At 33.9% G+C, this 13845-nt stretch overlaps 3 protein-coding genes across 5 annotated transcripts; 2 read left to right on the top strand and 1 right to left on the bottom strand.

Annotated features, from left to right (window-relative positions):
• The first annotated feature begins 729 nt into the window (after positions 1-729).
• Positions 730-1898, top strand: LOC104710987 (cyclin-P3-1). Its single transcript, XM_010427680.3, has 3 exons — positions 730-1067; positions 1157-1399; positions 1505-1898. Exons 1-3 carry the CDS (start codon positions 895-897, stop codon positions 1725-1727), a joined length of 639 nt encoding a protein of 212 aa, XP_010425982.2. The 5' UTR covers positions 730-894; the 3' UTR covers positions 1728-1898.
• Positions 1899-7566: 5668 nt separating this feature from the next.
• LOC104710792 (O-fucosyltransferase 23) lies at positions 7567-10044 on the top strand. 2 transcript variants are annotated; one of them, XM_010427475.3, is made up of 2 exons: positions 7567-8215; positions 8408-10044. In XM_010427475.3, exon 2 carries the CDS (start codon positions 8507-8509, stop codon positions 9848-9850), a length of 1344 nt encoding a protein of 447 aa, XP_010425777.1. In that variant the 5' UTR covers positions 7567-8215; positions 8408-8506; the 3' UTR covers positions 9851-10044. The 2 variants fall into 2 exon arrangements, with proteins under 2 accessions (XP_010425777.1, XP_010425883.1); XM_010427581.3 differs by having other exon boundaries at positions 7616-8007.
• On the bottom strand, positions 9846-13669 carry LOC104710706 (mitochondrial Rho GTPase 3). 2 transcript variants are annotated; one of them, XM_087463276.1, is made up of 13 exons: positions 13567-13669; positions 13099-13328; positions 12600-12732; positions 12318-12467; positions 12048-12224; positions 11702-11959; positions 11550-11618; positions 11409-11464; positions 11231-11312; positions 10927-11138; positions 10503-10851; positions 10242-10425; positions 9846-10163 (listed from the first exon to the last, which is right to left on the bottom strand). In XM_087463276.1, exons 2-13 carry the CDS (start codon positions 13308-13310, stop codon positions 10096-10098), a joined length of 1950 nt encoding a protein of 649 aa, XP_087319402.1. In that variant the 5' UTR covers positions 13311-13328; positions 13567-13669; the 3' UTR covers positions 9846-10095. The 2 variants fall into 2 exon arrangements, with proteins under 2 accessions (XP_087319402.1, XP_010425682.2); XM_010427380.3 differs by having other exon boundaries at positions 13099-13313; positions 13567-13665.
• Positions 13670-13845: the final 176 nt, after the last annotated feature.

Here is a 13845-nt window from a genome sequence, read left to right as displayed (position 1 = left end):
TTGGTGTAGTGGAGTCACACTTTTACAACCCATATAACCAAAAATTGATTCAAACCAAAAGAGACCTAGAGATAACTTTTTTTTCCTTTAATATGCAACAATCTCGGTCAGAAAATTTAACTTTAGAAAAAAAAAAAATCCATCAAAATTAAGATATTGGCCAAAAATGATAGTTAACTTGTTATGTGGATCTCCATGTAGTAGTGGACGTTTTGGACTTGTCTACTTTCCATGGAACTTTGTAGTGTTATCTTAAAGCCAATAAGCAATATCACCAATTTCATAAAACTCTAATAAAAGTTGGGCTACCAATTAGGTAATTACTTCTTTTGCTTTTAAGTCCTCACTTCTCAGTTTCTTGCCTTTTCATGACATAAAAGCATTTAAAGATGAAATTTGACTAATACTTTCATCCTTATTACATTATCTTTCACAGATTTTGATCATATGCATTTAACGTATGGGGGAAATAAGGAAATAGACATATCTCTGGATGATGTATTACTATTTAATATTTTTGGTCAAACTATTATATGATCAAAATCTGTGGTTGATGCATCCATATTTCACCTGAAGTTGTTAAGAATTCAGACTTAGCTTGAGCACATATGGTTGATGCCTTGATGGTTTCTATGGACGAAACTGTGGTTAGCCGTCCAAAACAAAACAATCGATCGGCTCGGCCCCCAGAATATCCCCTACATATACACTACTTGAACAAGATACTACACGAGTACACGTTACTTTATCTCAAAGAAAAGAATCTAAAGTGGCAAAACTTTAACAAAAGACGTTCAACTTTACTAATTTCCTTCCATTTACACTACTTCCGCTACCTCGAGCAAAAAAACAGAGAGATGATCTAAGGCTCTCTCGATCTGGTTCCAACACAAAATGGAAACTTCTAAGAACTCCACAAACACATCACTATTCCAATGGTTAGGTCTTTTAGAAGATTCTGATCAGCCTTCTGATTCTACCCCTCCTCGAGTCATAACCCTTCTCGCTTCTATCCTTGAGAAGATGATCCAGAAGAACAAAAAACCACACCACACAAGACACAACAAGTTTAGTTTATTAACTTCTGAATTGAGATTTCTCTTGTATATATAGTTTCTAGAAGTTACGTTCTTATCTTCGAATCTCATGGCGACAGGGATGACGAGATCACTATGTTCCACGGATCAAAAGCACCATCGATGAGCATTTATCGTTACACAGAGAGAATCCATAGGTACGCTCAGTGTAGCCCTGCGTGCTTCGTCACAGCTTTTGCTTACATCATTAGGTATTTACAGAGACCAGAGGCTACAAGTATGCCTCGTCGTCTCACGTTACTCAACGTTCACCGTCTTCTCATTACCAGTCTCTTGGTAGCAGCCAAATTCTTGGAACGCAAGTTAGTATCTTCTTAATCAAAACAAAAATCTCTCATACGGTAGATTATATATTGTAACCAGAGTTTAGTGATATATATGTTGTTTAATTTCTATCTGGAGTTCAGGTGTTATAACAACGCGTATTATGCGAAAATCGGAGGAGTGAGCACTGAAGAGATGAATACTCTGGAGAGGACGTTCTTGTTCGACGTTGATTTCAGACTAAATATTACAACGGAGACTTTCGAGAAACACTGTATCATGTTGCAGAGAGAAACGGTGCCTTGTGACTCAAGAAAACTCAGAACAGTTCTTGGAGAGATAACTTGTGGCTGCCAAGCGATTTAATATATAACAAACCCCAAAAGAGGGAAAAAAAGAAACATTGTTTAGATCGTCTTTTCATCAGTTTGTTGTCAACCTAATGTGTTTTGTCATTGATTCATCACTCATGTGCAATAACCTAAAAACAAGAACTAAAACCTAGTGAAGTTTGGAATCTAAACAATTCTTTTCTCATTGAGCAAGTGATATCTGTCACACTACTTTATAACAATGAATCTTTAAAGGGACAAATGTCAAAAAAAATCTCCAACTTTCAAATTGTGGTAAAAATAAGCATCAATTTCTGAAATGTCATAATTTGAGCCTAACAAGAATCAAACTGCTTACCTTTCAAACTCAAAACAAACTCTCTACCATTGAGCCACAATTACATTTCTTTGTATTTTTACAAACAGAAATATATTTATACTTAAACAATCGGTTATATGTAATATATATAATATATATGTTATCATATCATTAATTTATATATATATATATATATATATTAACGTTTTAGAATATAATAGATATAAAATAGAAAGAGCAAAAACTAATATAAATTTTTAATTATAAAATAGTAAATAAAATATATAATTCATAGTGTGCATATATTTAAATTAATATCTTATTCATCAGGATAAAGAGTGTAGATTTTAAATATGGCTTTTTGCATATATATACCAAAGAAGACATATTGATCATACATTTCATTTGGTATTTGTAAAATATTTAATTTTTACTCTTTATATTATATATATATATATATATTATACACTAAAATTTAATATATATATAGAGTAATGATATAATAACATATATTTTATAAATACATTACACACATATAACATTATTTTTGGCTTTGCTATTTTTAATCGATTGTCTACATATATATATATATACATCTCTGATTAGTATAACATCATAATGTTATTGTGGCTCAATAGTAGAGAGTTTGTTATGAGTCTTAAAGGTATGCAGTTTGATTCTTGTTGGGTTCAATTTTTTTTTTTTGTCTTATTCTTCTAATGATAACGACGTTATTTTGGTTTAACGGAGATTCTGAGGGAATTTAATATTTTCTTCAATAAATTAATTAGTAAAAACGAATTTATTTTTGTTTTTAAATAAAAAATCCAAAATTGTCATTTTAAATTGTGATTAATCATTTTTTGTACATAATGTTAGTTGCAATTTCAGTAATTAAGTGAATAATTTTGAACAATGTACAAAATGTACTTCTACTAATAAAATATATATGGTAATTAACAATGAATTTCAATCTATTGAGGTTGGAAAGCAAACGCTGAAAGCGATATTGCACATGAATTCAAAACAATTCAAGATGACTTATTTCAAAGAGGTCAGATTAGTATATTTTAATGTTTTTTATTTTTAATATTAAGTTTGATTCAATAATCATTTCTCTCGAATCTCCATCTTGTTTAATACTTTCTCTCATTAATAATCATCTCTCTTTGATTTTCGTTTGAACTTCTTAATAACGGAGAATCTATATTGTATTTGTTCCAATCTAGTTTAATGTGCAATTTTGGTTTAATTATTTGGTTTCTAAAATGTTTGAGTCTGTCAAATTCACAAACCAAGGAAAAACTGCTAACCATCCGGTTCAACTTGGCATATCTGATAGTCTCCTAGTCATCGCCGTCATGCTTGTTGGCCGTCTCGAAACCACAACTACACCCACAGACAAGGTGGTACCTTACTGGAGTTGGAGGTTTGTACTAACTTGTGTTTTCGCTTTCTTCCTGATGTGTTTCAAGTTGTCCAGACTTCCTTGGAAAGACCGAAGACGTTGAAGTTGCTCATGCTCGAGACGTTTAATCATTTCCTTCAATAATTATTTCTTAAAGTTTGGTTTGTAATTTGTCTTGTGTCCTTCAATAATCATTTCTTAGAGTTTGGTTTGTAATTTATCTTGTTTCCTTCAATAATCATTTCTCTCAGATCTTGTTTAATACTAAGTTTTCTCTCATTAATAATCATATCTCTTTGATTTTCGTTTGAACTTCTCAATAACAGAGAATCTATATTATATTTGTTCCAATCCGGTTTAATGTATAATTTCGGTTTAATTATTTGGTTTCTAGAATGTTCGAGTCTGTCAAATTCACAAACCAAGGAAAAGCTGCTAACCATCCGGTTCAACCGTTAACCCGAAAAGGAAAAGAAAAACCCGTTAGTAACCTTTTTTGTCTGGTTGTTTGTTTTTATAAACATTAGGGGTAATTTAGTAATCAATCGAAGAGTTGCAAACGTTTTAGCAAACAGAGTCGGAGGAGGCCCCAAGACCAAGACAAACGTTACAACGTCTGCTCTGCTCTGCCATTGATTCTTATAACGGGCTTGAGCTGAAAAGAGAAAGACCCATTGGGCTTTAATTGATTCTAAAGTCGAACACGTATTTTTCCGACAAGTCCAAACAATTTTTTCTAACATCAAAGAGATCAAACAAAACATTTATGTTACCACTTATCATAAATGACAATATCCAAATTGTATACTCGCTCCCGTTTTTTTTACTCATCGTTCTAGAGCTTTACATACAAATTAAGAAAATAGATTAATACTCTATTATACTCCTTTTTTAATACATTTTCTAATTTTTTTATTGGTCAAAGCAATAAAATAGTATGGACAAAATTGATATTTTTACCAAACATACATTTAAAAACTTTTATTTTAGAATGACAACTAAAAAACAGGGAGAGTATTTTATTAGACTAACAGCAGTAAGTTTGACCTTTTAGTTCTGCCTAAGACGAAGCAATTTAATTTAACGGAGATTCTGACGAATTAATTTACCTGAAAATCCATTCACAACCATACCAATGACGGTTTGAATTAATTCGTCGTCGTTGAGACAATTTCGGCCCTCGACAAGTCCGGTCCAAAATAATTAGTCCGCTAAATGTCTGGCCCAAACCTAATCCAGATATCATGATTAAAATTTGACAAAACCAACTAGCCGAACTAGGTAGACTTTAGCACTAATCAAGACCTCCATGCCTCCGAACTAATCTAATTCATAGTCAGAATTATTTACCTACACACTAAATTGTTACTACCGATTTCGTACAATTTGCTAACCCCTATATGGTTAGTTAGAAGAACTTAAATAGTAATAGCAAACATTAATGCGGACTAAAACTTCCCCGCAAATATTTGTTCTAAAGTGGTTTCGGCGGTATTGCGAGTGTGATTGACATTTGACAGATTCGATACGAGTAGGATACGCGTATGAAAACCGTGCATATAATTATACCTACATAATTAGATATATTGAAAAATAACATTTTTTAACCATTACATTTTTCCTTAACCCAAAACAAAACCACACTTTCCGTTATCTTTGACTGTACATAAATATATCTTGTAATCAACCACCTTAACATTGGGTTCCCAATCACACACAAAACTAGTTGTTATCCTATGGGATACATATGGAGGGTCCGAATGATAATCGCGTATTTAGTAGTGCGGAACAAAAAAAATCAAGTACGTTACGGTTCAACTGCGATACGTGCGGGACAAATGTATATACGGGACAAGTACGGTTACTTTAAAATAAGCGGTACAAAATAATGTTTGATTGGTGAAAAACAATTTGCAGTACAAAATTCATATTATATATATTCTAAAAAGATACTAAAAAATTGTTGGGAAAAAGTATTCAACAAACTTATTATTTTTAATCTACATTTTTGTTAGAGAAACAAATTATCAAAATTCTTTTAACAATATAAGCACAAAAACAGGAAATAAATATACTAAGAAAATTTGTTGTTTTGAATATTTTTGATAAAGAAAATCTTCTTTCTATATTATCTTCCTTTTTGCAAACATTTTCTTTCTATTATTAAGGCTTTGTCATACCATATAAACAATATATGTATACACGTTTATTATTGCCATATAAATACTGGTTATTTTTTTTTAAATGAAAATATGAAAAACAAGCCACATGTTTGAAAACCCTAGTTATGCTTCTTCTTCTCCCTTTTGTTTGCTTATACTATTTATTTATAGCCGTCTATGGTTTTTATTCTTTTTAATACAATACTTTATATGTTTGTTTTTATTTAAACTCAAAATTAATGCATTTCATCTCGTGTAAGTGAACAATCAACATACAAAGATTCACTTCACAAGTGGCTTCGGTCATAATGCTTCCATTCATTTCTCATACGTTTTCAGATCGGAATCTTGCGATTCCTTTGAACTTCAGATTGTATTTTCCTGGAGCGATTCCTTTGAACTTCCATATTGTATTTTTCAAGAATCGCGATTCCATCATGCTTTCAAGCTATTCTGGTCACTTCTGATTCCGTTTCCGAGTCAGGAATCAATGGTCTAACGAAACTTTTGTGTAAGGTTAATAAACATATATTTAATTATTATTATAATAAAAATCTAAAATATATACATTGGCGTTTTTTAAGAAAAACAGTTAGGTAAATGGTGTATCAAACTGAGAAAGCGGTACAAGTCTTTAACCAAAAGTCAAAACCGCATTTGTTTTTTTTTTCTTTTTTGGGAGAAACGCAAATAGTAACACAACTTATAAATGGTGTAAAGAAAGCGCTTTTTTGTGAAAAACGCTTTGAAATCCGCTTTTTGTGGTTTTCATTCACAGCCTGAGTTTGTTGAAATTGCGTTTGAGTTTCCTATAGTCGGTTCCATGTTGCGCAAAGCATTAATGAAAAAGTGTGATACTCATTTCTGCCAACCATTTAAAAATTTAAAATACTTGCATGGTATTTCAACTCTTATTTTATTTTAGCTGCACGTGATAATTTAGCTTCTTTGGTGGCTAATATGAATCTAAATACCAAATAGTAGACGTTAATGCAAAACAAAATTTTCCGAAAACAGTCTTTTTTTTTTACTTTTGACAACCTAATAATTGCTACTCTTTTGTCTCGTTGACTTATGAATGAATCAAGACGCAAAAATGTACTTTCAAGTTTCAGTGGCATTAGTTTTGAGATGGGGGAAAAATGAGCAAAAAAAAACGGGAGGCAACAATGGCAAAGTGGCTTGAAAACGATGTCGCATCGTGATAAACGATAATTAGCTACTGCATGTGTCCATGTGCTCCTTGAATTGATTAAAAGGGATCGTAAAAAAAATGGAATCGTTCGAAAGATCAGAAGCTTCTTATATGTTGTCAGTCAACACATCCATCGTGATTTGATGTACTGAAAAATTTATTATTATTATTATTTATTTTTAATTTCTTTTTTGGGTCCAAATTTGATTGTGTAGTTGTGAATAGTTAGACTCAAACCAATACCATTATACCATCGTGGTTGAGAAACAAAATTAGCATCGTGTGAATAACGTCAGATAAACCCTTTTTTTTTTTTTTTTTTTTTTGTCAATCACGTCAGATAAACCCAAGTCTAGAATTTGGAAAATCAACTAACGAATGAAACTTTTTGATAAGTATTTTTTTTAGTACTTGAAAAATATAAATGATAAAAAAAGGTTATCTACTTATATTTTATACTCCATTATAAACAGTTGGTTAGATTATGAAGTTGACAAAGAAACGAACAATAGCGACTTGTTCGAGGCCATTATGACATTATCAACATTTAAAGAATTTATATATACCACTCTTTTTCTATCTTTTTTTTCTTTTAACAAGTAAACAACAACAAACAAATTTTAGGGAAAAGATATTATATTAATATTTTGTTGCTTTAAAGGGAAAAAATTCCCAATAATGATGCATCGGTATTAGAGTAGGACGTTGTAAACTCATAATTAGACTGAAACGCGTGAACTTTAAAAAACTATAAATTTCACCAAACACTTACCACAATATAATAATAATATCCAATCTTTTATTATATTCACAAGATTTCTCTTAATAATATTTGCCCTTTTTTTTTTTTGGCACTTCTCTCCGTGATTCTGTTCAAGAAGCTTCTTCCGCTCCCATTTTTTTCCTCAATATTTATTTCTTTTAATTAAAAATTTTCGTCTACTCGATCGAAACCTAAATTTGTGCATATACTTGTCAGTGATTTACGATAAGCTTTTTTTTAAAAAATTAAATAAATTATACTTATTGATTCTCTCGTCGCGTCGCTTTGCTTTGCTTTAAAGCGTTCTCCAAAAAAGAAAAACTCATAATCCGTGATTTGAGCAAATATTATTAATCGTCAGTTTACATTTAGTTCTATTTCTGGGTTAATTGTGTTTTTATTTGTCTCTTCTTCAAATTAGTGTGAGAGATTAGGGAAACCAAAATCATCTGACATTAAATAAAAAGGTTAAGCCATATTTGTCTCATCTTTCTTTCTCTGGCTTCTTTTTTTTTTCTTTTAAGTTTTGGTTCCTTCTAAAATTGTAAGGCTTTTTATGTGCGTTTTGAGTTTTTTTCACCTGCAAACCAAAAAAAAGATGCGATTTTTGATCGATAAGGAGAGATTCGAATTTCTCTGACCATCTCAGTTTCTTCGTCAAGTGTTCTTTTTTATGTATGTTACATATCTCTCTCTCTCTCTTCTGAAATCGATTTGCATGTCAAAGTTTCAGAATTTAACTTATCCCCCCCCCCCTGATGATTTGCAATAAAGTTTCAAACTTTTTGCCTTCTGGTATTTTAGGGTTCTTATCTCTGCAATTGCATGCATGTTCTGATTTACTCTAATTAATTCTATTGGATGCAGGTTTTTTCGACTCGACCCAGATTCTGTTTTCTTCTGGAAATTTTGGATTTTTTTTTGAATCTGAAGGGATTAGTTACAGTTTGGTCTCTCTCATAGGGGATGAATTCTCCGTTGAGTTGCAAGAATCTGAGACTTTTTTCAAACTCTGTTGCTTGCAAATGTCTTGTTCTTGTTGGTATTGCTCTGTTCTACAGAGCTCTGTTACTCTCTTACTCTCCCAGAAACGCTCTCAACGGTAGCTTATTGATTCGAGCTCGTCACATGTCAGATTCCTCCTCCTCCTTAACAGATGGAATCCGAGCTGATAAGTTTCTCGAGGTTCCTCAGATCGTCTGGGGACTAAACAATCAGAAGATAGCTTTCGCTCGAGCTTGCTTGACGGCGAGATTGATGAACAGGACGCTTCTCATGCCTAGTCTAAGTTCTTCCTTGTTCTACAAGGAAGTCGATAAGCTGCGCCCCATTCCTTTTGATAAAGTGTTTCAGTTTGAAAGATTCAACTCTCTCTGCTCAGGGTTTGTGCGGATTTCTCAGTTCTCTGATGTTAGAAACAGAGCACATGTGTTTGATCTAGAGAAAGGTAGTGGAAGAAGATGGACGGTTGAAAGAGACTTGGAACAGCTGAAACACTCCGCACGTAACGAGTCCATCGATGAGTTTGAAGTGATCCGTGTCATAGGGAAGAACCCGTTCTTGTGGCATGATCATTGGCCTGTAGAAGACTATGCTAAGGTCTTTGAGTGTATGGTTGTGGTTGATGAAATCTCAAGGGAAGCAGATAAAGTTGTGATGAAAATCCGAGAAGCAGGTGAGGCAGAAAGAGCCAAACTCGAATCCAAAACCGAGATCCCCGGTCCGATACCTTTTGTTGCGGTTCACATGAGGATAGAGATAGATTGGATGATACATTGTAAGAAACTAGAGCAACGTAAAAAGGTCTCAGAGATTTGTAGTAGCAAAAGCGAGATTATGGAGAGAGTAGGGAACATTCCCGGTTTAAAGACTCCAACAGTTCTTTACCTTGCAGTAGCAGATACTCTCTTGGAAGCAAAAGAAGAAGACTCATCTGTGTTGACGGGTTGGAGAGACGGATTAATACCGTTTGAGAAGAAGAAGCTTGGGGTTAAAGAGGAGATTTATGGAAAGTATTCATATTTGATTCAATCAGCTATAGACTATGAGGTGTGTTTGAGAGCAGATATTTTTGTTGGTAATAGTTTTTCGACTTTCTCTAGTCTCATTGTTCTTGAGAGGACACAGAAGGCGAGAAGATTAGGGTTTATGAGTTCTTGTAAAGATGGTGAAAACGAGTGGAGATCGTATGCATATAATCTGGCTGGTGAATCAAAGGGAGTTCCAAGGAGGTGGATGACGAATATGACTCATTCGAGCTTGCAAGCTATTAGCTATGGCTCTAATGCTGTTTCTTGTTCCAGTGGGTGAAATTGGCACTTTGGATTTAGTTTTTTTTTTTGGCTTTCTTTTATACAATTCGTTTATTTGTGAGGGTAAATAGATGTGTAAATTTTACTAGAAAAAAGAACAATGCCTAAATCTTCTTTTTTCAATTTGTTTTCAACTGTTCTGAAAAATGATGAGGAGGAAGAGAAAATAATAATAATTTATTGCTTATTGAACAAGGCATCTACAATGGAATCTGCAGGTCTGGATCTTTCTTCAGTTAAGAGTTAACTCTGCTTTCTTGCGGTGTAGAGACGGAATGAAGCTATCCCAGCGATTAAAGCCGCTGTGCCGACTGTTAAAACATTTGGGAATCATGATGAGATACAGAAGCATTTGACCAAACATTTTGGAATCCAAGAACTTAACATACTTGAAACCGCCAGTAGAGATTTGTTGATGATTAGCTTGCGACTCTTTTTCTTCTTTGACTCAATCTCTGGAATATTCAAATGAGGATGTTCTGCTGCGGTTAAGATCTTGCGAAATAAGTTATCGAAGTCTCCTAGTTTAGAGCTGATTGGTATTGGAGCATCAATCCCTATATCTTGTGTAACCTGCAAAGATCAGTGTATGCCATATTGATCAACTTCTATATTTTAATCTGTATGAAAACCAAGAAGACATATATTACTCTAGTTGTTTCTTGAATCGCCATTGGGAATGAATCAAGATCAGTTTTTGCTGCAACCATTAAGCAAGGAAAGACGTAACCGGCATCTTTGGCACTGGTTGCAACCTCAGCAAGCAAATCAATGGCTCTGTTCCAAGAGGACTCATGAGAAGAATCATAGATGAAGATTGCTACATCACAAGCAGCCAATGCTTCAGTTGATAACATGGATCCATCTTCTTGAATTCTAATTTTCTTCAGCACCAGTGTTTTATCTGTCCTTGCAATCACACAAGATTCTTTGACTATATTTACAGCATAACGTTCATCAGTTGATCCATTGTTGTTCTTGCTGTCATCATCGTATGACCTGAGATTCGTATGATCAGACTCCAAAGCTCTATAAGTTTGATTTCTTGAACTGAGTTAAGAAAAATGTACTGACCTTCCGATAAACTGATTGAGCAATGCAGATTTCCCAGCATTCTTGGGGCCAAAGACAAAACACTGAACAACTTTTCTTTCGGATTTCTTCTCATTGCGATCTAGAACTCTCTTCCTAGTTACGCGAACCGCTGAAGATAGATCATATGGGAATCTAATGTACATCAAATATTCCAGAGTCCTAGCTGGATCAATTAGTGTCATCAATGACCACTGCAAAGATAGGAAAGATTTAGGGGAAAATGTAAAATTTTAAAGTGGGTTCCTCTTAAAATCATCCATTAAAAAGACTTTGTTTTGATTACCAGTGAGAGGAAAGCTTCAAAAGATACTCCTCCACCCTTAGTTTCCTCTGAGGCATCCTTATAAGGAGCTTCATTCCAAGGACTGTCATATATGATGAAAAAAATGGATTAACACAGAAGCAAATGAATGAACATTATAATCACACCTCGCATGCTTTTGAAATGTGAAAAATGTTACCTTTCAGGTGCAGTTTCAAAGAGATATCCCATCTCATGAGGTTCCAATTTATTGTCCTAAGAAATTAATTAACATCAGATTTAGAGAATCCACAAGTAAATAATGAAACCTAAGACATATATTAGAAAAAGAAGAACTTACAGAGTCATGATCGAAAAATTCATAGACATCCCATAAGAATTCAATAGCTACATTAGTTAGCTCCACACTCTACACAATGACAAAAAGAGTTGCCTGATCAGACACAGCAACAAATAAATGAGTTATATTAATTTCTGCAGAATTTTCTTTACCTGATCAGCCTGGCGTTTGATTGACGAGTAAGGAATCAAATCATCTGCAAGTCTTAGATTGTTATTATACCCGAATTTCCTAAGTATAGTCCATAGTGTTTGGATTCTTGCTTCTTCGATAAACCGTGTGTTTAGAAACAAGAAACCATACAGTGTGAGTTCTTCGTCTTCGTCAACTCCTTGTGGACACTTGACTTGCATTTCTTTTTTCATTTGTTTAATTTCAGAAGGCACCAATGGTATATCGAAGCATTTCACCTGTTTTTTTTTTGAAATTTAAATGTTTGATAAAAGCACTCAAGAAGAACATTGTGGCAACGTAAGGGAGGGAATAATAAGAAGAAACCTGAAGCTTGTTTAACTCGGCGTCACTGAGAGTCCCATCCTTGTTTTGGTCAGAAAGTATAAAGATACGTTTTAAGGCAGCGATACAGCGCGGCTTCAGTGAGTTGGTTTCTTGATTAAACACAGGTCCTACTGGGTGAATAACCGCTTTTTGTGCATAGTAGAGAACTTTTTTAGCCTACAGAAGAAGCTTAGAAGTGATTAATCACAAAGATCCAACTTTTAGCTATGGGAATGTTCTTGAAATGCCTAAAAGGTTAGGCAAAGGGACCTCATTTAGCCTCTGAGCAGACCACTGGATAGATGTTTCGACCTCTCGATATTGTTGCATCATAGGTGACGTTATTTGTTCAATGCTGATTTGATCACAAGCTTCATTGCTGTCGACAATATAACCTGCCACTATGATAGGAACTCTCACCTGTTCAATAAAAGAGTAACATGACAAATTTTAATAAGAATGATTGAGAAACTTCAGGTGAATGAGCATAAGCTCTACAGTTTTCCACTCACAAAGTGATTAATGAAAGCGAAGAAAGAACACAAATTTAACCTCTAGTTGTCGAAACAGAGGAAGCCAGTGATCACTCAAACGGTCAAGAGTCTCTAGTCTATCGAATGCAAATGTCAAAACAATTGCATCTGCTTGCTTAACTTCCTTAACTACTTTTCCCTTATCTCCCAGTCTGCAGATTTTATAAACGAGACATCAATACTCAATAGTAATACATTTCCGTTTCTTACCAAGGGCGAGTGGTTTTGAGTGGTTTGTTAGATTGGGTTGAGGACTCGCATATGTGTAAGGCCAAGGATCGAGTTTTACCATCTACGAAAATATTGTAGTGGTTCCTTCTTTGACCTTTTCTTTAATTATATACATACCCGGCTTTCTATAAGCCTCAGGGATTAGACCGGATTTCGACTGGGATTAACCCCGGTTAATCAAAAAAAATAGTATACCAAAAGTTCAGTCTCCTCTGTCTTAACCTTATCAAAAATAAGATGCATACCCTTTTTGATGCCAATGGATAGAATTAGGAGAACAGATTTACCTTGAAGAAGTGTCGATAACAGTGGCGGGCATACGGTCAGGAAAAAATTCAGAAGGTAAATTGGTGTAAGGTAACAGAGAAGCAATGTTTGGATGGAAAGTATTTCTTGCTGCAGCCATAATCAAGCTTGATTTTCCAGTGCCCTTTTCACCAACCACAGCTATTCTCATCGGTTTCGGCGAGCCACGAGAATCTCTTACACTATTCCACATTATCTGGTTTTGTAAACACTAAACAACATCAAATACATTCAGATCATGTAAGACATAAAACAGAAAAGGAGCCTAAATAAAATGGCCTATGTCAGTCAAATTACTAAGGCATAATCTTGAGAATATAGAGTCTCAAGAATCAAGTAACAGGTATCGTAAGTTGAAAAGGAGATGACTTATTATACAACCCACAAGATGAAATTACTGAAACAGAGAAAGAGTGATAAAGTGATCATAGAGATTATCAGAATCTTACATAGTCTCAGAAACAGTTTAGTAGATAAACTTTGAAGTGATCAAAAGGGTTTATAAAGCCAAGGGACGTTAACAAAGGTTGTGAAGGATGAGAAAATACAAAAGAAGAAGAAAAAAAAAAAAGCTTCTTGATCTTTTTATTATATATATTGATAAGCACTGAGTAAACCATTTCAAGTAAGTTGGCCATGTGTCTACTAATTAGTGAATATTAACGGTGAAATTAGCGTTTGTGGAAGAGGATCGGACGAACGAGATTGATGATCTTGACGTGGATACA

The sequence above is a fragment of the Camelina sativa genome, chromosome 1 (genome assembly GCF_030686135.1).
Source record: "Camelina sativa cultivar CO46 ecotype springtype chromosome 1, ASM3068613v1".
Taxonomy (NCBI): Eukaryota; Viridiplantae; Streptophyta; class Magnoliopsida; order Brassicales; family Brassicaceae; genus Camelina; species Camelina sativa.
This window is presented reverse-complemented; position numbering and strand designations above follow the sequence as displayed.